At 30.8% G+C, this 23,822-nt stretch overlaps 3 protein-coding genes across 3 annotated transcripts in view; 2 read left to right on the top strand and 1 right to left on the bottom strand.

Moving 5' to 3' along the window:
* ZnT35C (Zinc transporter 35C) overlaps positions 1 to 3,665 on the bottom strand; it is an 85,303-nt gene extending 81,638 nt beyond the window's left edge. The window contains exon 1 of the mRNA XM_065500395.1: positions 3,389 to 3,665. Coding sequence (XP_065356467.1) covers positions 3,389 to 3,420 — 32 coding nt within the window. The 5' untranslated portion in view covers positions 3,421 to 3,665. The remainder of the gene's footprint in view (positions 1 to 3,388) is intronic.
* Positions 1 to 23,822, top strand: part of TfIIS (RNA polymerase II elongation factor) — a 438,108-nt gene that overhangs the window by 360,117 nt on the left and 54,169 nt on the right. The gene's annotated exons all lie outside the window — the stretch shown is intronic.
* On the top strand, positions 19,984 to 22,467 carry LOC135950870 (uncharacterized). Its single transcript, XM_065500394.1, has one exon. It carries the CDS (start codon positions 19,984 to 19,986, stop codon positions 22,465 to 22,467), a length of 2,484 nt encoding a protein of 827 aa, XP_065356466.1.

The raw sequence follows: 23,822 nt of genomic DNA, 5'->3' as shown, positions 1-23,822 counted from the left end.
CATAAGCATTGCCCACAAGTCAATGCGGCTGCTGATGCCGCTGAGCCGCTGCTGTTCCACCACATCAGACATTTCATGTAAAATTTCAAAATAAATGGAGGAGAGAAGGAAGAAAAAAAAAAAAAACTTTTCCATTCCATCAAACTGTAAACAAGCAAAGACCAACAAGTCAAAAACTCTCACACAAGCCAATTGACACAATTGATGGCCGGGTTAAAATGTTGTGGCTCTCAATGATTCCTTTATAATGTGATCACAGCCATCATCATCATCATCACCACCACCATCCTCACCGCTACCACCAACAATAAAATTCCACCCATTCATTACAGCGCATAATTATGATGACAAAATGTCATTGATTCGTTAGATGAATGAACACAAACCCAACAAGGCACACTCGCCCACATACACACACTCCCTAGTTATAACAACCGGAATTTGTTGTATACTTTTAGGAGCATTGAAATAAAGGGGAAATGTAGCATAGATTTATGATAAAATCGTTTTATATTGTGTTTTACTGTGATGATGATGTTTTCTATTGTTTTTGTTGCTGGCTATAATGATGAGATGAAAATGAGAAACAACAAAAATTAATAATCGAAATATTTAAGTTCACAAGTTGAAGTGCAGGGCCAACTAAACTTTATATACAATATGAAAAGCAGTTTTAAGTAGATTGAACAATGAAATAAATAAGGAATAGTCCTAAGGAATTATACTCTTAATAGAAATGTAAAACTATAATGTATATTCGTTTGAACTGAACTAATATTCATTTGAAATTGTTAAAAGGTCAAGTTAGGCAAAGAGTCACTTGAATTCAATTGAACTCGCTTTGATACAATCACAACATTGTCAATGTAATAACAAAAAGAGTATTAGAAAGCTTAAAAATTAATGATAGCAGAAAACTGTGAGACATTTTAAGTAAATCTCTCAAAAAGAGTCACTTTTTGCATGATCTGACTGATCCTTTGCACACGATCGTTAAACTAACGAATACAATAGACTAATCGTTAGAATAATTAACTTATTTTGTAAGGATTCTTTAAGTTATTCATTTATGCAAAGGAACAAATTGATCAATGAAACAAGTAAGAGAGCTATATTCGGCTGTGCCGAATCTTATATACCCTTCACCAAATTATTCTTCAAAACAAAAATTTTAAATATTTTTAAGTAAACAAAATTTATTTTTTTTTCCAGTTGTTTTTTTTTTCATTTATTGGAAAAAAAATTTTAAATTTTTCAAATTTTTTTTTAAAATTTTTCTTTTTTTTAAATTTAAAAAATTTTTTTTGTGAAAAAAAAATTCGGGTTAAAATTTTTTTTTTCCTATTTTGTCCCATTGTAGTTCAAACTTACTATGGTCTTATATACGTCGTTGCAAATGTCTTTGAAATATCTATCATTAGATATCCATAATGTCTTAGTAATCCAGATATGGTTTTTTCCTCATATTTCAGCCATTTGTGGACCGATTTTGCTGATTTTAAATAGCAAACTTCTCGAAAGCATGTCTGACAGAATTATTGAAAATTTGGATCTCGAAGATATCTGGGGTCTTCAGAAAATTGATTTCAACAGACAGACGGACATGGCTTAATCGACTCCGCTATCTATAAGAATTCAGAATATATATACTTTATAGGGTCAGAAATGAAAAATGTAGAAATTACAAACGGAATGACAAACTTATTCTCACGAAGGTGAAGGATATAAAAAGTTAAGATGTTTACAAAATACTTAGAAATACAACAAATATATTAAAAATAAAACGACTAAAAATTTATTCGGATAAACTAATTTTTATTCGAATAGCAATTTTGAACAAGAATTAAATCAAATTTTAAAATTCTACCAAATAACTGGTTCTTAGCGCGTAAATTATAATTTTTAATTAAAAATATACAATTTTGTTCCAGATTTTTAAGCGAATAAAAAATTATTCGAATAATTTTTAACGATTATTCGTTCAAAATAATTACCAAACTCGTTAAAACATAGAAAATATACATAAAAAAACATTTATGGGAAAAAATAAAACGAATAAAAATTAAAGCGAATAATTCACAACGATTTTAAAATGATAATCAAACACTTTGAAATAATAATCAAACTCTTTCAAATTAATAAAAAATATTTTAAAAACAATCAAAACGACTAAAAAATTATTCGAATAAAAAAATTTATTCGCATAGTAATTTATTGTTTAAATATTACCCAATAATCGTTTTTTAACATTTAGATTATATTTTTAATTCAAATTAATCGAAATACTAAATTTTATTTAATTTTTTAAGCGAATACAAAAATTATTCGAATAATTTACAGCGATTATTCTTCAAAAATATATTCCAAATACTTGGAAATACAACAAATATATTAAAAATATATTTTTTGTAAAAATTTATTTATTCGATTAAACAAATTTTTATTCGCATAAAAATTTTGAACAACTAGTAAACAAAATACAATAGACTAATCGTTAGAATAATCAACTTATTTTGTAAGGATTCTTTAATTTATTCATTTATGCAAAGGAACAAATTGATCAATGAAACAAGTAAGAGTGCTATATTCGGCTGTGCCGAATCTTATATACCCTTCACCAAATTATACTTCAAAACAAAAATTTTAAATATTTTTAGGTAAACGAAAATTTTTTTTTTGGATTTTTTTCATTTTTTGGAAAAAAAATTTTCGATTTTTTTTTTAAATTTAATATTTTTTTTTTTTGAAATTTAAAAAAAAATTTTTTTGTTTTTTTTTAATATTTAGCGAAAAAAAATGTTGGTGAAAAAAAATCGGATTAAAAATATTTTTTCAGATTTTGACCCTTTGTAGGTCCAACTTGCTATGGTTTTATATACGTCATTGCAAAGGTCTTTGGAATATCTGAATTATATATCCATATAGTCTATATTAATGACTTAGTAATCCAGATATAGGTCAAAAATCGAGGTTGTCCTAGTTTTTTCCTCATATCTCAGCCATTTGTGGACCGATTTTGCTGAATTATTGAAGATTTGAATCCCGAAGATATCTGGGGTCTTCAGAAAATTGATTTCAACAGACAGACAGATAGACGGACATGGCTGAGTCGACTCCGCTATCTATAAGGATCCAGAATGTATGTATATACTTTATAGTACAGAAATTACAAACGGAATGACAAACTTCTCACGAAGGTGAAGGGTATAATTAAACGATTTATTTCTTTTGCATATTTTCTCCACATTTTTGCGATCTTTATAGAAGACTGGCATTCATTAAATTTGTTGTAGCAGATTCCCCAAAAGAATAATAAAAGAAGCCATTTATTTTGAAATTTTCAAATCATTTTGAAAATTTTTTCTATAACAATTAAGTTTTTACTTACATTACAATTGGTGTATCCTCTTTATTCGACATCCTGGTAAATTGAGACCAATTCCAAGCAATTGAGTTCCAAATGTTTAAGCAAATTTAGTTAAAACAAATATTACAAAGACAGTTAACTTTTAGCACTTATTTTTAAGAATTTTATGTTTATTTTTTAACACAAAATTATATTTGACAAGACACTTTAATTTTTTAAACAAAATGATGATCCTTTACAATTAAACTCAAAACGTAAACGATTTTTGAAACGTTTCAAAACAATTACACACAAATTCAACACGTTTTAAAAAAAACACTATAAAATGCAATATATCAATGAATTCCACAATGAATTAAAATTTTTAAAACAATGAATTGTTTTTTTTTATCTATTTAATATAATTTCCATAAACTCAACTCTACGCGATAAACGTTTTAAATGAAATGAAATTTACTCATTCTTCTTTTTTTAAGAAAAAATAAGATAAATTTCGAAAAAAAAGAAAATGTTTAAGAAAAAAGTTTTATTACGGCTGCTTTTTTTTCAACTATTTTTCCTTCTACAAGTGTCAAGCTAGACAATTTTAGTCAAGATAAGCCGGAGTAGGGAAGGAAAGTGGAGGAAAGAGAAGAATAGACAAGATTATCAACTGTGGTACGGAGTGTTTTGGAGTGAGTGTGTTTGTTTTGTATGTAAATATGTACGTAGTAAAAGAAAATATCATAAAAAACAACAATTATTTAAAGCAGTGGTGAAATGTGCAAAGTTACTACAATAGTGATGAACAGAAAAAAACATTGAGATTAATAATCAGAACAATTGAAGATCATTAACAGTGAGGACAACATGATGTTTCGAAGCAAAAACGCAAGAATGAAAGTAAACTGAACTAGAACTGAACTAGAACTGAACTAGAACTGAACTAAAACTGAACTAGAACTGAACTAGAACTGAACTAGAACTGAACTAGAACTGAACTAGAACTGAACTAGAACTGAACTAGAACTGAACTAGAACTGAACTAGAACTGAACTAGAACTGAACTAGAACTGAACTAGAACTGAACTAGAACTGAACTAGAACTGAACTAGAACTGAACTAGAACTGAACTAGAACTGAACTAGAACTGAACTAGAACTGAACTAGAACTGAACTAGAACTGAACTAGAACTGAACTAGAACTGAACTAGAACTGAACTAGAACTGAACTAGAACTGAACTAGAACTGAACTAGAACTGAACTAGAACTGAACTAGAACTGAACTAGAACTGAACTAGAACTGAACTAGAACTGAACTAGAACTGAACTAGAACTGAACTAGAACTGAACTAGAACTGAACTAGAACTGAACTAGAACTGAACTAGAACTGAACTAGAACTGAACTAGAACTGAACTAGAACTGAACTAGAACTGAACTAGAACTGAACTAGAACTGAACTAGAACTGAACTAGAACTGAACTAGAAATGAACTAGAACTGAACTAGAACTGAACTAGAACTGAACTAGAACTGAACTAGAACTGAACTAGAACTGAACTAGAACTGAACTAGAACTGAACTAGAACTGAACAAGAACTGAACTAGAACTGAACTAGAACTGAACTAGAACTGAACTAGAACTGAACTAGAATCTGAACTAGAATCTGAACTAGAATCTGAACTAGAATCTGAACTAGAATCTGAACTAGAATCTGAACTAGAATCTGAACTAGAATCTGAACTAGAATCTGAACTAGAATCTGAACTAGAATCTGAACTAGAATCTGAACTAGAATCTGAACTAGAATCTGAACTAGAATCTGAACTAGAATCTGAACTAGAATCTGAACTAGAATCTGAACTAGAATCTGAACTAGAATCTGAACTAGAATCTGAACTAGAATCTGAACTAGAATCTGAACTAGAATCTGAACTAGAATCTGAACTAGAATCTGAACTAGAATCTGAACTAGAATCTGAACTAGAATCTGAACTAGAATCTGAACTAGAACTGAACTAGAACTGAACTAGAAGTGAACTAGAACTGAACTAGAACTGAACTAGAACTGAACTAGAACTGAACTAGAACTGAACTAGAACTGAACTAGAACTGAACTAGAACTGAACTAGAACTGAACTAGAACTGAACTAGAACTGAACTACAACTGAACTACAACTGAACTAGAACTGAACTAGAACTGAACTAGAACTGAACTAGAACTGAACTAGAACTGAACTAGAACTGAACTAGAACTGAACTAGAACTGAACTAGAACTGAACTAGAACTGAACTAGAACTGAACTAGAACTGAACTAGAACTGAACTAGAACTGAACTAGAACTGAACTAGAACTGAACTAGAACTGAACTAGAACTAGAACTGAACTAGAACTGAACTAGAACTGAACTAGAACTGAACTAGAACTGAACTAGAACTGAACTAGAACTGAACTAGAACTGAACTAGAACTGAACTAGAACTGAACTAGAACTGAACTAGAACTGAACTAGAACTGAACTAGAACTGAACTAGAACTGAACTAGAACTGAACTAGAACTGAACTAGAACTGAACTAGAACTGAACTAGAACTGAACTAGAACTGAACTAGAACTGAACTAGAACTGAACTAGAACTGAACTAGAACTGAACTAGAACTGAACTAGAACTGAACTAGAACTGAACTAGAACTGAACTAGAACTGAACTAGAACTGAACTAGAACTGAACTAGAACTGAACTAGAACTGAACTAGAACTGAACTAGAACTGAACTAGAACTGAACTAGAACTGAACTAGAACTGAACTAGAACTGAACTAGAACTGAACTAGAACTGAACTAGAACTGAACTAGAACTGAACTAGAACTGAACTAGAACTGAACTAGAACTGAGCTAGATCTGAACAGAAACTGAACTAGAACAAGAACTAAAATTTTTCATTTTTAAAAATCAATTATTTGGTATAATTTTAAAATTTAGTTTATTCCTTGTTCAAAATTTCTATGCGAATAAAAATTTTTTTATTCGAATAATTTTTTAATCGTTTTATTTTTTTACAAAAAAATATATTTTTTATATATTTGTTGCATTTCTAAGTATTTCTAACAGTTTTGTGAAATAATCTCTGTAAATTATTCGAATAATTTTTTATTCGATTAAAGAAATTAAATAAAACTTTGTATTTCGATTAATTTTAATTAAAAAGCAATTACAACTGGGTAAAACTTGAAAAACTTACTACTATACGAATAAAATTTTGTTATTCGAATGATTTATTCGATTTAATTTTTATTCATTTTATTTTTGTAATAAATATTATTTTTTATATATTTGCTATGTTTTAAAGTGTTTGGTTATGATTTTGAACGAATAATTGTTGTAAATCATTCCAATAATTTTTTATTCGCTTAAATATCTGCAATAAAATTGTGTATTTTTAATTAAAAAATATAATTTACGCGATAAAACCGATCTATTGGTAAAATTTTAAAATTTTGTTTACTCCTCGTTCAAAATTTATATGCGAATACAAATTTGTCTATTCGAATAATTTTTCAATCGTTTTATTTTTTTACAAAAAAATAATTTTTTATATATTTGTTGCATTTCCAAGTATTTGGTATACATTTTTGACGAATAATCGCTGTAAATTATTCGAATAATTTTTGTATTCGCTTAAAAAATTAAATATTTATTTATTTATTATAATTAAAATTACAATAAATCTAAAGTTAAAAAGCACTAGCAACATCTACTAGCAAGGCTATCGGCTTAAAAAATTAAATAAAATTTAGTATTTCGATTAATTTGAATTAAAAATATAATCCAAATGTTAAAAAGCGATTATTGGGTAATTTTTAAACAATAAATTACTATGCGAATAAATTATTTTATTCGAATAATTTTTTAGTCTTTTGATTGTTTTTAAAATATATATTTTTTATTAATTTTAAAGAGTTTGATTATTATTTCAAAGTGTTTGATTATCATTTTATACGCAAAATCGTTGTGAATTATTCGCTTTAATTTTTATTCGTTTTATTTTTTTTCAATAATGTGTTTTTTTTTGTATATTTTCTATGTTTTAACGTGTTTGGTAATTATTTTGAACGAATAATCGTTAAAAATTATTCGAATAATTTTTTATTCGCTTAAAAATTTGGAATAAAATTGTTTGGTGAAATTTTAAAATTTTATTTACTCCTTGTTCATAATTTCTTTGCGATTAAAATTTTTTTTATTCGAAAAAATTTTTAGTCGTTTTATTTTTTTATAAGAAACTAGCTGACCCGGTGCGCTTCGCCACCCCAATTAGAAGAAAGAAATAGTACTATCAAGTCTCACTTTGTGAATCTAATTGTAAATGTCTAATTTCATATTTCTGGGTCCATTATTATAGAAAATGCAAAATGTGTTCCTAATTTTAAATTTTTAGGTTTATTATTATAAAATATTCAAAAAGTACCATTGCAATAAGGAAATAGTACCATTGATTATCACTTTTAAATTCGCATTCACTAAACCATAACCCGTCAAGTTTGAATTTTAGATTTGTATATCATTTCCTATATTATCAACTAATTTTGTTTCTATAATACTTAAGATTTAATAAATTATCACAAAACCGAAACCGATCGGTTTTTAATTTTTTAAAACCGAAACCGCGGTTTTGAAATTCTAGGTCCATTATTATAGGAAATTCAAAAAAGTACCATTAGAATATATAAAAAGTACCAAAAATCCCCCACTTGTGGTTTCCCACTCACTCGGGTCCATATAAGCTTAATTTCATGGCTTTAGGTTCATTGGTGTAGAAATTACAAAAAGTACCATTCGAATATAGAAAAAGTACCAAAAAGCACCCACTTGTAGTTGCTCACCCACTCGGGTCCGTATAACCTTTTTTTAATGTTTCTAGGTTCATTGGTGAAGAAATTACAAAAAGTACCATTTGAATAAAGAATAAGTACCAAAAAGTCTCCCCCTAGACTTCTCACTCACTTAGGACCATATATGTTTAATTTCGTGTTTCTAAGTCCATTGTTATAGAAAATTCAAAAAGTACCATTAGAATATAGAAAAAGTACTAAAAAGCAGCCACTTGCGGATTCCCACTCACTCTGGTCCATATAACCTTTATTTCATATTTCAAGGTTCATTGGTGAAGAAATTACAAAAAGTACCATTCGAATAAAGAAAAAGTACCAAAAAGTCTCCCCTATAATTCTAACTCACTTAGGACCATGTATGCTTAATTTCATGTTTTTAAGTCCATTGCTATAGAAAATTAAAAAAAGTATCATTAGAATAAACAAAAAGTACCATGAAGTATCCGCTTGAATTTTCAATCACTTAGGACCATATACGCTTAATTTCATATTTCTAGGTCCATTATATTATAGAAAATTCAAAAAGTACCATTAGAATATAGAAAAAGTACCAAAAAGCACCCACTTGTTGTTTCCCACTCACTCGGTTCCATATAAGCTTTATTTCATGTTTCTAGGTTCATTGGTGAAGAAATTACAAAAAGTACCAATCGAATAAAGAAAAAGTACCACAAAGTCTCCCCATAGAATTCTCACTTACTTAGGACCATATATGCCTAATTTCATGTTTCTAAGTTCATTGTTATAGAAAATTCAAAAAAGTACTATTAGAATAAACAAAAAGTACCAAAAAGTCTCCCCCTATAATTCTCACTCACTTAGGACCATATATGCTTAACATCATATTTCTATGTCCATTATTACAGAAAATTCAAAAAGTACCATTCGAATATAGAAAAAGTACCAAAAAGCAGTCACTTGTAGATTCCCACTCACTCCGGTCTTAATTTCATGTTTTTAGGTTCATTGGTGAAGAAATTACAAAAAGTACCATTCGAATAAAGAAAAAGTACCAAAAAGTCTCCCCCTAGAATTCTCACTCACTTAGGACCATATATGCTTAATTTCATGTCTGTAAGTCCATTGTTAAAGAAAATTCAAAAAAGTACCATTAGAATATAGAAAAAGGACCAAAAAGCCCACACTTGTGGTTTCCCACTCACTCGGTTCCATATAAGCTTTATTTCATGTTTCTAGGTTCATTGGTGAAGAAATTACAAAAAGTACCAATCAAATAAAGAAAAAGTACCAAAAAGTCTCCCCCTAGAATTATCACTTACTTAGGACCATATATGCTTAATTTCATGTTTCTAAGTCCATAGTTATAGAAAATTCAAAAAGTACCATTAGAATAAAGAAAAAGTACCAAAAAGTCTCCCCCTAGAATTCTCACTCACTTATGACCATATATGCTTAATTTCATGTTTCTAAGTCCATAGTTATAGAAAATTCAAAAAAGTACCATTAGAATATAGAAAAAGTACCAAAAAACCCACACTTGTGGTTTCCCACTCGCTCGGTTTATATATAAGCTTTATTTCATGTTTCTAGGTTCATTGGTGAAGAAATTACAAAAAGTACCATTCCAATAAAGAAAAAGTACCAAAAAGTCTCCCCCTAGAATTCTCACTCACTTAGGACCATATATGTTTAATTTCATATTTCTAAGTCCATTATTATAGAAATTTCAAAAAAGTACCATTAGATGAACAAAAAAGTACCTATAGTACAGTTCACACATTTTGGTACCTAAATATGATCCCCTATTCCTAACACTAACTTCACTCAAATACATATCAGCTAACTTTAATGTCGATAACTGAAATAATTTAAATTTTAAAAAAGTACCATTAGGAGAAAAGTACCAATTTCCCTTTTCTTACTTGAACACCCCTCAAGTTTGAAATTTAAAAATATACCATTTTGCCAAAATTGTTTATGCTACAGGCATGTATCAAAATATTAAAATCTGTGTTAATGTGCCCAAGAATAAATTTGTTTTAAAAAAAGTACCAAACTGTTTACCCGGATTTGGCCCAATATACACCTTGGTACTCGAGTTCCAAATAACACCCTGTTAGTTAATTTTTGTATGAATCCATGAACCAACGTTAAAAAAAATTATCAAAATTGGCTTAATAATTTCAAATATAATGTATTTTCCCGATTTTATCCCCTTTTTGGTACCTTTTTTATCCCCATTGAGGTGGTACAATTTCATTCAAATAAATTTCTGTAACGTGGTGGGAGCTCATAATAAAATATTCGTATGTCTATGTCAAATTATAGAAAAACATATTTTATGAAAAAGTACCAAAAATTAACACAATTTTTATCCCTTAAAGGTTCGAATTTCCAAAAAGTACCAAACTTGTATTTTTTATTTTTTGTTAGTTAAAGAATACGATTTAAAATTTGTTTCTATGTTTATTGGTTTAAAAGATACATAGGGTGCAAAAAAAGTACCAAAATACAGTTTTTACCCGTTTTCTCCCCTAAAAGTTTCGAATTTCCAAAAAGTACGAAACACCTGTCAGCTTATTTTTTAAATGGAGTAACATGCTATTTTAAGTTTTTTTGTATCTTTATTAGTTTTGAAGATATAAGGTTACCGAATTTACCCGTTTTTACCCTTTTTTACCCCCTAAACGTTCGAATTTCCAAAAATCCCTTCTTATCGGATCGTTTTGGGGAGGGAGGAACCCACAGTTAAAATTTCGTGATTCTAGCTTCAGCCGTTTGGGCTGTGCGATGATGAATCAGTCAGTCAGTCAGTCAGTCAGTAACGTTACTCTTTTATATATATAGATATATTTTTTTTATATTTGTTGTATTTCAAAGTATTTTGAAAACATTTTAGCGTTTTTCTAACACATTCTGTCAAAAACCGCTGAAATTGACTTTGACTGTAGCAAGGAAAACAAACCAAATTAAAAAACACTAAAATAACTTCCATATAAACTAGATAAGTTAATGAAGAGGGGAAAAGGTGCGTAAATCTCAATTACTGTACATTTACTCGCATTGTTATTATTATTATTATTGTTGCTGCTATTGTTAATCTCATTTACATCATTCTAATCTCATTTACATCTCAACCTCTTTATCTTATATGTAAAGAGTCTGTATGTTAAGAGTAGGTTAATTATCTTTTGTTTACTTCTTCCCTATATCATACAAATAAAAGTTCTTGCCCCAACATGCATTTTAACACTAGATTACTTCAAAATTATGAAGAACAAAGATGAAGAAGTCATGATTTAATCATTTTTACTATTTTAAGGTATAATTGTTAAAATCTTATAATGCATTTCTTATTGTATACAATTGCTATTTAATTTTATCTTTATTTCATTGAAAATGTGTGTTGAGAAAACGTTTTTTTTTCGTCTTGATTTTAATACTTGAACCATGTGGTATTTTAGCCGGCACCAATGTGATAATAGTAATGATGTGATGTTAATGTTTGTTTAATTGTTTATTTACTTTAATAATAAATATTTTACTTTTCTCTGTTGTTTGTCATTAAACTAAGATAAAGAGGTATATGATTAACATGGTGAAGGTCTACAATGTTGTTAATTTACAGAAATTTTAAATATGTTGGTAAAAGCTTTGCAATAAATGTTAGTATAACATTATAACAATAAAGTTTTCTACAGCTTTTTGCAAACTTTTTAATGGATAAAGTGTTGCCATAAAGCAATTTTAGCAGTAATGAAATTGAAACGTTACAAGATTCAAAGAAAGTACTTTGTCAGAAGAGGAATATTAAAAAAATTAATTATGTAATACAAAATGTAAATCGCAGTATTTATAGAGTTACAGAAGCTTTCGGGTTTTATTGAAGTTTTAAGTTTCTTAAACAAATACAAACTGCAAAGCTTTTTGCTTGTTTGCAGATACACCAAGAGTCTCTGAATGGAATCGAACCCTACAACAAATACAACTTTACATGAATTTTTTTTTAATATCTTCTAGCTGTCAAGCAGTTAAAAATATATATCTGACTGCAAAAACCAATACTATTAACATAGTCTAGTCTAGTCATAGTCTAGTCATAGTCTAGTCATAGTCTAGTCATAGTCTAGTCATAGTCTAGTCATAGTCTAGTCATAGTCTAGTCATAGTCTAGTCATAGTCTAGTCATAGTCTAGTCATAGTCTAGTCATAGTCTAGTCATAGTCTAGTCATAGTCTAGTCATAGTCTAGTCATAGTCTAGTCATAGTCTAGTCATAGTCTAGTCATAGTCTAGTCATAGTCTAGTCATAGTCTAGTCATAGTCTAGTCATAGTCTAGTCATAGTCTAGTCATAGTCTAGTCATAGTCTAGTCATAGTCTAGTCATAGTCTAGTCATAGTCTAGTCATAGTCTAGTCATAGTCTAGTCATAGTCTAGTCATAGTCTAGTCATAGTCTAGTCATAGTCTAGTCATAGTCTAGTCATAGTCTAGTCATAGTCTAGTCATAGTCTAGTCATAGTCTAGTCATAGTCTAGTCATAGTCTAGTCATAGTCTAGTCATAGTCTAGTCATAGTCTAGTCATAGTCTAGTCATAGTCTAGTCATAGTCTAGTCATAGTCTAGTCATAGTCTAGTCATAGTCTAGTCATAGTCTAGTCATAGTCTAGTCATAGTCTAGTCTAGTCATAGTCTAGTCATAGTCTAGTCATAGTCTAGTCATAGTCTAGTCATAGTCTAGTCATAGTCTAGTCATAGTCTAGTCATAGTCTAGTCATAGTCTAGTCATAGTCTAGTCATAGTCTAGTCATAGTCTAGTCATAGTCTAGTCATAGTCTAGTCATAGTCTAGTCATAGTCTAGTCATAGTCTAGTCATAGTCTAGTCATAGTCTAGTCATAGTCTAGTCATAGTCTAGTCATAGTCTAGTCATAGTCTAGTCATAGTCTAGTCATAGTCTAGTCATAGTCTAGTCATAGTCTAGTCATAGTCTAGTCATAGTCTAGTCATAGTCTAGTCATAGTCTAGTCATAGTCTAGTCATAGTCTAGTCATAGTCTAGTCATAGTCTAGTCATAGTCTAGTCATAGTCTAGTCATAGTCTAGTCATAGTCTAGTCATAGTCTAGTCATAGTCTAGTCATAGTCTAGTCATAGTCTAGTCATAGTCTAGTCATAGTCTAGTCATAGTCTAGTCATAGTCTAGTCATAGTCTAGTCATAGTCTAGTCATAGTCTAGTCATAGTCTAGTCGTAGTCTAGTCATAGTCTAGTCATAGTCTAGTCATAGTCTAGTCATAGTCTAGTCGTAGTCTAGTCATAGTCTAGTCATAGTCTAGTCATAGTCTAGTCATAGTCTAGTCATAGTCTAGTCATAGTCTAGTCATAGTCTAGTCATAGTCTAGTCATAGTCTAGTCATAGTCTAGTCATAGTCTAGTCATAGTCTAGTCATAGTCTAGTCATAGTCTAGTCATAGTCTAGTCATAGTCTAGTCATAGTCTAGTCATAGTCTAGTCATAGTCTAGTCATAGTCTAGTCATAGTCTAGTCATAGTCTAGTCATAGTCTAGTCATAGTCTAGTCATAGTCTAGTCATAGTCTAGTCATAGTCTAGTCATAGTCTAGTCATAGTCTAGTCATAGTCTAGTCATAGTCTAGTCATAGTCTAGTCATAGTCTAGTCATAGTCTAGTCATAGTCTAGTCATAGTCTAGTCATAGTCTAGTCATAGTCTAGTCATAGTCTAGTCATAGTCTAGTCATAGTCTAGTCATAGTCTAGTCATAGTCTAGTCATAGTCTAGTCATAGTCTAGTCATAGTCTAGTCATAGTCTAGTCATAGTCTAGTCATAGTCTAGTCATAGTCTAGTCATAGTCTAGTCATAGTCTAGTCATAGTCTAGTCATAGTCTAGTCATAGTCTAGTCATAGTCTAGTCATAGTCTAGTCTAGTCATAGTCTAGTCATAGTCTAGTCATAGTCTAGTCATAGTCTAGTCATAGTCTAGTCATAGTCTAGTCATAGTCTAGTCATAGTCTAGTCATAGTCTAGTCATAGTCTAGTCATAGTCTAGTCATAGTCTAGTCATAGTCTAGTCATAGTCTAGTCATAGTCTAGTCATAGTCTAGTCATAGTCTAGTCATAGTCTAGTCATAGTCTAGTCATAGTCTAGTCATAGTCTAGTCATAGTCTAGTCATAGTCTAGTCATAGTCTAGTCATAGTCTAGTCATAGTCTAGTAATAGTCTAGTCATAGTCTAGTCATAGTCTAGTCATAGTCTAGTCATAGTCTAGTCATAGTCTAGTCATAGTCTAGTCATAGTCTAGTCATAGTCTAGTCATAGTCTAGTCATAGTCTAGTCATAGTCTAGTCATAGTCTAGTCATAGTCTAGTCATAGTCTAGTCATAGTCTAGTCATAGTCTAGTCATAGTCTAGTCATAGTCTAGTCATAGTCTAGTCATAGTCTAGTCATAGTCTAGTCATAGTCTAGTCATAGTCTAGTCATAGTCTAGTCATAGTCTAGTCATAGTCTAGTCATAGTCTAGTCATAGTCTAGTCATAGTCTAGTCATAGTCTAGTCATAGTCTAGTCATAGTCTAGTCATAGTCTAGTCATAGTCTAGTCATAGTCTAGTCATAGTCTAGTCATAGTCTAGTCATAGTCTAGTCATAGTCTAGTCATAGTCTAGTCATAGTCTAGTCATAGTCTAGTCATAGTCTAGTCATAGTCTAGTCATAGTCTAGTCATAGTCTAGTCATAGTCTAGTCATAGTCTAGTCATAGTCTAGTCATAGTCTAGTGATAGTCTAGTCATAGTCTAGTCATAGTCTAGTCATAGTCTAGTCATAGTCTAGTCATAGTCTAGTCATAGTCTAGTCATAGTCTAGTCATAGTCTAGTCATAGTCTAGTCATAGTCTAGTCATAGTCTAGTCATAGTCTAGTCATAGTCTAGTCATAGTCTAGTCATAGTCTAGCCGTTAATAAAAGGTTGAAATTACAACATATTGAGCACATTTCATAAAAAATACTGGTTCAGGTTTTTAATTGGCCTTTTCATACACTGTCTTGAGAATGAAACTGACAACACTGGCAGTTCAATATGGCAATTCTACTGGAATGTATTGGTATGGTTTGAGAACGTGCTAAGCATTTTGCTAAAAGAACTGGCAGCACTCTATAGCAATGCCAACGACTATATTTTGACGTTTAAGTAAGAAAATCCTTTTTAAAAGCTTAAAAATTAATGGACAAATATTATTTGATAACAAGAACTTTTATAAAAACTTCCTTAAAGCAATATAATCTTGATTAAACCTTATAAAAAAAATAAGTAAATCTTTTTACGACTTTTTGTTTAATAATTATGTAGTTGTACTTTAAAAATAATTTTGTACTTTCTTCCCAATTAATTAGTAAATATAAATCTAAACTAAACTGCCTTGATTTCATTCTACAGTTGTTTACACGCTTAATTAAATAGTTCGTTTCTTAAATGAGTTTTTCGTTTTTTTTTTTTGTTTTCTTATAAATCATTAATATTTAATTGTTTATTTAAGATTTATTAGTCTTTTAGGCACAATTACGTGTCTAACAATTATTGTGTGTGTGGAAACCCTTGTAATTGCAATCAATCACCCCTGATTACTTTTGATTCTTTCCTGGGTTTTTCATTACGTTTTGTTGTTATTGTTAATATTTTTACAACTAAACACCCTTCATATTTATTTACGTTTAACAAATGAAATTACAATTATATTGTGGCGGTTTTAGATTTTGTGCGTTTGTCTTACACAATTTTTTTGTTTCAATTGAAAAAACAGTAGTTTTTTCTTTCTTTATGCTCTAATACTTCAGCTTATTTTTATGGTAAATATTAATAGGCATAGATAAATACACATAGATCAGAAAAGTGTTAGTAAAAAAAACATTGTAAAAACAAAAACCACTCGAATGTGTAAATATTTTGAGTAATTTTTTTGGTTTGTGTTTTTTTCTAGTTTCCGCTCTATGTGTATTTCTCTATGTTAATAGCTAGCAGGGTTGAAAATGTTGCTACATTTGTACTATTTGGGGTACTATTTTTACAAATGTACTTTTCGTATTTGTAGTAACTTAAACAAACCCTATTTCTATTTGTTCTTATTACTGTTGCCAAACCTTTAACAGATTCCATACAAATCAATTCATTCAAATTTGACATTTCCGTTAGCAACATTTTGGAAGTGTTAATATGCCGCTTTTCCTATATGATTGATTTGACTTGCTCCTTAGCTCAGCATGATATTAATAAGTAAGGAAAAGTCATGGCGTAACTGAACTTTAAATGCGCTACACCGATAAAACCCAAATAAAATATTCAAATGGAGTTTAAAGAAGAGATTATGAAATCTGAACTGAGATAAAGTAGAAAATTCAATATCTTTATCCCGGATAGTAAAATTGGAGTGTAAAGTTGAGCACACTAGTGTTTCAAAATAATAATAGGTAAGAACTTGATGTCAAGTAGAATATATCTGCGGAAATGGAGAGATGACCCACTACCGCCCTGATAGAGATTCGGACAATTAAGCCTAACGCTGATCTTAATTTGTAGTTAGAAGGCTTCGGCATTGACATCATTATTATAAAACTATAAATCCTGAATGGTTTTGGACTGTTTTGAGTCCCTTTAGTAACTCCCTGTGAAAAGGTCTTCTTTAATTGGAATTCAGGAAGAGGATCGATCTCGATTACCTCAGATACTGATCACATCTCCTTATTATACCAAAGGCATACTAGGAAACAAGAACGATCATTCTTGTACGAGAGCGAGTCAATAAGTCCATGACTTTTTGAATGAAACACAGGTTTTTGGATAAAAAAAAATCATTTTATTTTCCAACATAGTCTCCTTTGAGCTCAAACAAAGTGTATGTCCAATGTTTCTACAATTTGTTGATCCCTTCCAAAAAAATAGAAATTGTCGAGGCCACCAAAATATGATTTTTTTTATTGATGAAGAAGGGAATAATTCCTAGACCAATTCATGAATTTTTGGTATGGAAACTGCACATGTGAGCCATCTTGCGGAAAGCTTTTTCATACCCAAGTGATCATTCAAAATTGAAACCATGCTAGCCATGTGAGATTCCTATGGCTTCCACAATCTCTCACACTTTCAATCTCCGATCGGCCAAACTCATATTGTGAACTTTTTCAATTGTTACGGCAGTAGAGACCTTAACCAGGAATTTAAAATGTTCTGCATCTTCAGTATCTTTACCGTCACAACGAAATTCCATTCAACGTTCAAACTATGACAGGAGTCAAATGTTAGATGCCTCCTGACAGGTCTAGTGTTGAACTTTAGTTAAGAGGAGGGAAATTTAAAAAGTCACGGTCTAATGTTGACAAGCTATAACTGATAGAGCTAAGATAATCGACACAGCTGACTCTAAGACTAATAGCAAGATTGCCGAGGATAATCAAAAACTGAGAAGATTATCCACAAGCATAAATGGAGCAGAGAAACAAGCCGAATTAAAATGATCGGCGGCGGCGGCGGGGTATATTTTAGTCGGCGGCGGCGGCTTAAACAAGAATGTAACGGCGGCGGCTTAAATGTCGGCTAAAATTGATAATGTATTTTTATGACAATACTTAATATTAAATTCGGATTAACAATGTTAGCAAGATCTTCAATGTGTGATTGTTTTAAAAATAATAGCGGTATTCATGATGTATAGTTCTTGTCCTTGCAGTAAAAGAGCAATTAAGTGTCACAAAACTGTATAAATTGTGAAAGTACCTTTATGATTCGTAGTCGATTAATTCGTTGATTCCACTTCTATAGTGCATGACTTCATCCATTATAAAAACAAGTAAGAAAGTATGGTTGGTCAAGCCCGACCATATAATACCCTACACTAAGTAAATGAACAAAATTTTTTTATTTTCAAAAACATCAAAAATTAATATTCGTGAGTGATTTTCGGAAGTGGGCCTTATAAGGATGCTATGACCAATTATGGACCGATCACCATGAAATTAAGTCGTGTGATTTACGTCTATATGAAAGTTATTTATGTTGAATTTTGTGTGTATACCAACATTTTTAAGAGATTTATGCACGTTAAAGGGATTTTCGGAAGGGGGTCTATATGGGACCTATGACTATTTATGGACCGATCGTAACAAAATTTAATGACATGAATTTTCTATATATAAAACTTATTTGGAGCGGAATTTGTGGAGATACATAAATAAATCAAACATTAATGACCGATAAAGTCCAATTTCGGGAGGACATTTGTATGGGGGCTAGGTGAAATAATGGACCGATTTCAGCCAGTTTCAATATGCTGTCCTGGGGCCAAAAAAATAATATGTACCAAATTTTATCGAAATATATTGAATACTTGAATTCAAATATAACGATTTTAACGGCTGATTTAAAGGTAGCATAATGTTTTCAAATAGCAGTGCTGTAATAGCAAACTGTAACATATCTGTGGGCATTATTAACATTGAATAAAAGCTTTCAGTTGACCATTGATCGTAAGTATGGCAACGCTGTTTGCTGCGACCGTATATTCGAATTCGAATATTCAGTTAATGAACATTGTAGAAAGTACACCACAGATGGCGTATGTATTATAAAGCTCTATACAGTTAAATAGCAATATAGAGTGCAGATGTCAGTGTTATAAATAGTGGCAGAGGTTGCAGGCGTTAGTCAGTTTATCAGAGACGCTTTGAATTCGTGAATTCGTGTACATTATAAAATATGTCTGTATTTCTGCGAATTTATAAACGTGTATAAAAAACAGTGAGTGACTATTTAATTCTGTTGTTGTACATTTTAAATAAATAAAGAGTTGTTACAATTTTCAAACTACTAAACGGCTATTATTTACAATCAAAAGTATCCGGTTTATTTAAAGGAAATAATCCAACGTTTTGAAAAGGTTGAAACGTAACAATATTGAAACTTGCGACCTGTACTCTGCGCACAAGGTTTACATGGACGGCCAGCCAGACGGACATCGTTTAATCGATCAGTATACTTTAAGGTGGTTGTTAGACTACTATTTTTGGGCGTTACAAACATTTGCACAAACGCATAATACCCTCCCCACTACGGTGGTGTAGGGTATAAATATGTATGTTTTTGATACCATTAATACATTTTTAATACTTTAAAAATATCTCTAAACTTTTTCGAACAATATTTCTTGAAATGAAAAGAATACAACAAAAAATACACAATACAATGAACACGAAAGAGGACAAGGATAACACAAAACTGCAATATTCCGCTGCAATATTTAATTATTAAATCAGTTGAAGTTCTGTGATATTAGTATTAAGTTTGACTTATAGTATATGTTTGTGTTGTAATGATTATTTATTTATTTATTAATTCTGTGTCGTGAAGTCCAGTTTTTTAAATAATAAGTTAATTGACAATGTAAACAATAGAATTTCGTAAGTTGAACTGTGATATCTTAAGTTTTTCAATGATTTATAATAAAATATTTATATGTTTTTGTCGCTAGAATTCAACAATAAAAGAAAAACCCCTGAAGAAGTTTGAAACAAACAAACGAAACGTTGGGTAAATAATAATAAAAATGAAAATACTTTGATTTTTATTTACACATTTGGTAACAAATGATTGACCATAAATAGCCCGTAAGATTGGAATCTTAAAAACTAAAATTGTCAACATCATTGGTCATAAATAGAAAACTAGAAAATTAACTATCGGAGGGCCCGCCGAAGAGAGGAGGTGAAACGAAAAATAACATCATGACGACAAAAATAAGTATGGAAAGTTTCTTCGAGAAAATTAGGAACAAATACAACATTCATACTAGCAGCTTACTGAAGAAATATAGCAGAGAGATGGAGAGATTGGCTAAATTGATGGAGAGAACAACATTTTTACAAGAATGCAGACACATGGGAATCATACCAACACATGTAAGAAACAGTACAAGAACATTAAAACAATTAGTTACAACAAAAACATCACGGATAGACATAGAGAAAATAGAGACAAACTTACACGCAAAGTTATTGAACATAGAGATAAAAGATACACATACAAACACAACATATACAAGATCAGAGATCAGAAAGATTGAAAAGGAGATGAAAAATACACTTGACAAAATGGAACTTACGAAATTCAAGAACCAACAGTGGGATAAATTTTACAATATCAGATCGAGGATAAAACTTACACATTCAATGAAGATGACGAAATTGAAACACGAGAAGTTTGAGAAACTGAACCTCGTATACAATGACGACTGGTTTATTAACCACACGAGTATAGAGTTTGAAATGGAACATAAATGGTTATTATCACTGGGGAACAAGTTTGCAATACCAGTAGATAGAAAGAATTTCACACCTATACCGCTTATAGCTGACATGGAACAATGGGTTCAGGGTATAAAAGATGATACAGAAAAGGACATAACGCGATCGAAAATAGCGAACAGAATTGCATACTTCAAAAGGAATCTTAGGAATACGGAGAAAGATAAATTTATACTGAGTATATACGAGGTCACCAGGAACTTCATTAAGAAACACGAGAAGGACATAATTATAACTACGGCAGACAAGGGGAATAAGACTGTGATATTATATAGGAGAGATTATATGGAGAAAATGTACCAATTATTAGATGACAAGAGCACATACAGGAAAATTGAAATTGACCCAACAACTAGTCTTCAGAAAAGGAACAATAACTTAATTACACAATTGGGAAAAGATGGGTACATTACCAGATACGAGAAATTCAACATGACGACACAAGCGGCAGCAGCACCTGAGTTATATGGACTGCCAAAGATACACAAAGACGGAATACCACTTCGACCGATATCTGCATCCATGAAGGTACCGTGTTACAGTCTTTCGAAGTATATTGGAACAATTTTGAGGAATATTGTGTCGCCCAAATACAATATACAAAATTCAGTAGAATTAAAACGAAAACTGGAAAGCGTCTCATTGGAAAATGACGATATTATGGTCTCTTTCGACGTGGTATCATTATTCACTAATATACCGATTCACTTGGCTATAAGGAATATACTTGACAAATGGAAAACACTTAAGGAACACACGGCAATACCAAGGCAAACATTTTTGAAAATTCTTCAGTTTTGTTTAACTGATAATAACTATCTCACTTTTGACAATAAATTTTACCATCAAACATATGGTATGCCAATGGGAAACCCCCTATCGCCAACAATTGCAAATATTGTACTTGACACACTACTGGACGATGTAATTGACGAATTAAGGGCTAATAATATAGAGATTAAGTTTATCACTAAGTATGTGGATGACTTGTTTGCGATTATAAGGAAATCGGACGAAGAGAAGATATTAAAAACAATGAACGTTTATCACAATAAGATACAATTTACAATAGAACGCGAGAAGAATATGTCAATACCGTATCTGGACATCAATATCATCAAGGATAATGGAAGAATAAGGACAAATTGGTACACGAAACCCACATCTTCAGGTAGAATGGTTAACTTCAACTCTACACAACCATTGAAAATGAAGATAAGTACAGCGACGAATTTAATAAGGAAAGTATTACAGATAAGTGATGTTGAATACAGGAAAACCAATATTAATAGAATAAGAAAAATACTTACAAAGAATAGTTACCCAACATATATGACGAACAATTTAATCAACAAAGTACTAAAATATGAAAAACAGCAGAAAAATCCAAACACTGAGGAGGAAAAAGTTTTTTACAGTGTACCATTTATTCCCAAACTAACGGAGACAAAAACAATGAAGAGAATGATCACAGAGAAAACAACAACAATAGCTTACAAATCAAATATGACACTGAGGCATCTATTTACAAACAACAAAACAAAAATTGACAAACTTAAGAGTGATAATGTGGTCTATGAGATAAAATGTGACGGTAATGAAAGGGAGAGATGTAACTTGGTTTACATTGGTACGACAAAGAGAATGTTGGGGACGAGAGTTAATGAACACAAAACAGATATTGAAAAAGGAAAAATAACGACGGCATTATCTCTGCACGTAAAGGAGTGCAATCATAAGATGGATTTTGACAATATTAAGATATTGGACAGAGAACAAAAAGAGAACAAACGATACACTCTTGAAAGCTTAAGAATACAACAAAAAATACACAATACAATGAACACGAAAGAGGACAAGGATAACACAAAACTGCAATATTCCGCTGCAATATTTAATTATTAAATCAGTTGAAGTTCTGTGATATTAGTATTAAGTTTGACTTATAGTATATGTTTGTGTTGTAATGATTATTTATTTATTTATTAATTCTGTGTCGTGAAGTCCAGTTTTTTAAATAATAAGTTAATTGACAATGTAAACAATAGAATTTCGTAAGTTGAACTGTGATATCTTAAGTTTTTCAATGATTTATAATAAAATATTTATATGTTTTTGTCGCTAGAATTCAACAATAAAAGAAAAACCCCTGAAGAAGTTTGAAACAAACAAACGAAACGTTGGGTAAATAATAATAAAAATGAAAATACTTTGATTTTTATTTACACATTTGGTAACAAATGATTGACCATAAATAGCCCGTAAGATTGGAATCTTAAAAACTAAAATTGTCAACATCATTGGTCATAAATAGAAAACTAGAAAATTTTCAGATTCTGATAGAGAAACGACAAAGAGTTACTGCAAAATTTTTCGATGTTGAAAGAACTTAGTCGTCAGTATTTGATGATGATTTCATACAAAATTCTACAAAAAACTTGTTGTAGAAGGTGATATAAATATTTCATTTGAAAGTTATATTATTTTTTAAAATTTGTCCACATAAAATCCTAACAAAATAAATTTACAACTGATCATCATGCCTTTGATTAATCTACTGAAACACAAATCAATTATTTTTTTTCTCCATAAAATGTAAAAAAGCAGCCGATACATAAGAAAAGCAGCCGATAATATTAATAAATATTATTAAATTTTTTTTCTAAAACACTGGAAAAATAATACATACTTTTCCATGTGTTATTTCTAAAAAAATATTGATGTGTAAAATAAAACACATAATTGGTTTCAGCGGCGCAGATGATAATCGGCGGCTTTCTTTGAGCCGGCTCAGCTTTTAAGCCGATTCAAGTCGGCGGCGGCGTGATAATGAAAAATTTACCAGCGGCGGCTAGCCGCCGATTTTCAGCCGATCGGCTTGGTTCTCTGAAATGGAGTTACTGTAAATCTGAACAGTATGACAAAAGACACCATCTACCGGATGTCAAACTATTACCCGATGATAAACAAGACCTTTAAAGAAGACATCAATGAATGTCTTCAAAAGAAGCAGGTTATCCCCAAGGAGAAATAGAGTCTGATAAAGGCTAAACCAATATACTACGTACCTACCAGGATTTGCGGATGTCTACTCTAGTCAAGCTGCAGCTGGACATATTTGAGCTTTTTTATACTAAAAGTGAAGGCAGATTGCAGCTTAAGCAAATGTGCGAATACATATAAAACGTATGTGACAAACTATAATGTAGTTAAGAGAGTTTCGTCAAGTTTCGTCGAATTTTATTTGCTTAAGCAAAGTG

This window comes from Calliphora vicina, chromosome 2 (genome assembly GCF_958450345.1).
Source record: "Calliphora vicina chromosome 2, idCalVici1.1, whole genome shotgun sequence".
NCBI lineage: Eukaryota > Metazoa > Arthropoda > Insecta > Diptera > Calliphoridae > Calliphora > Calliphora vicina.
This window is presented reverse-complemented; position numbering and strand designations above follow the sequence as displayed.

Bases quoted from the DNA above. Each gene is read 5' to 3' on its own strand.
- LOC135950870 (XM_065500394.1), top strand. From the start codon at position 19,984: ATGACGACAAAAATAAGTATGGAAAGTTTCTTCGAGAAAATTAGGAAC.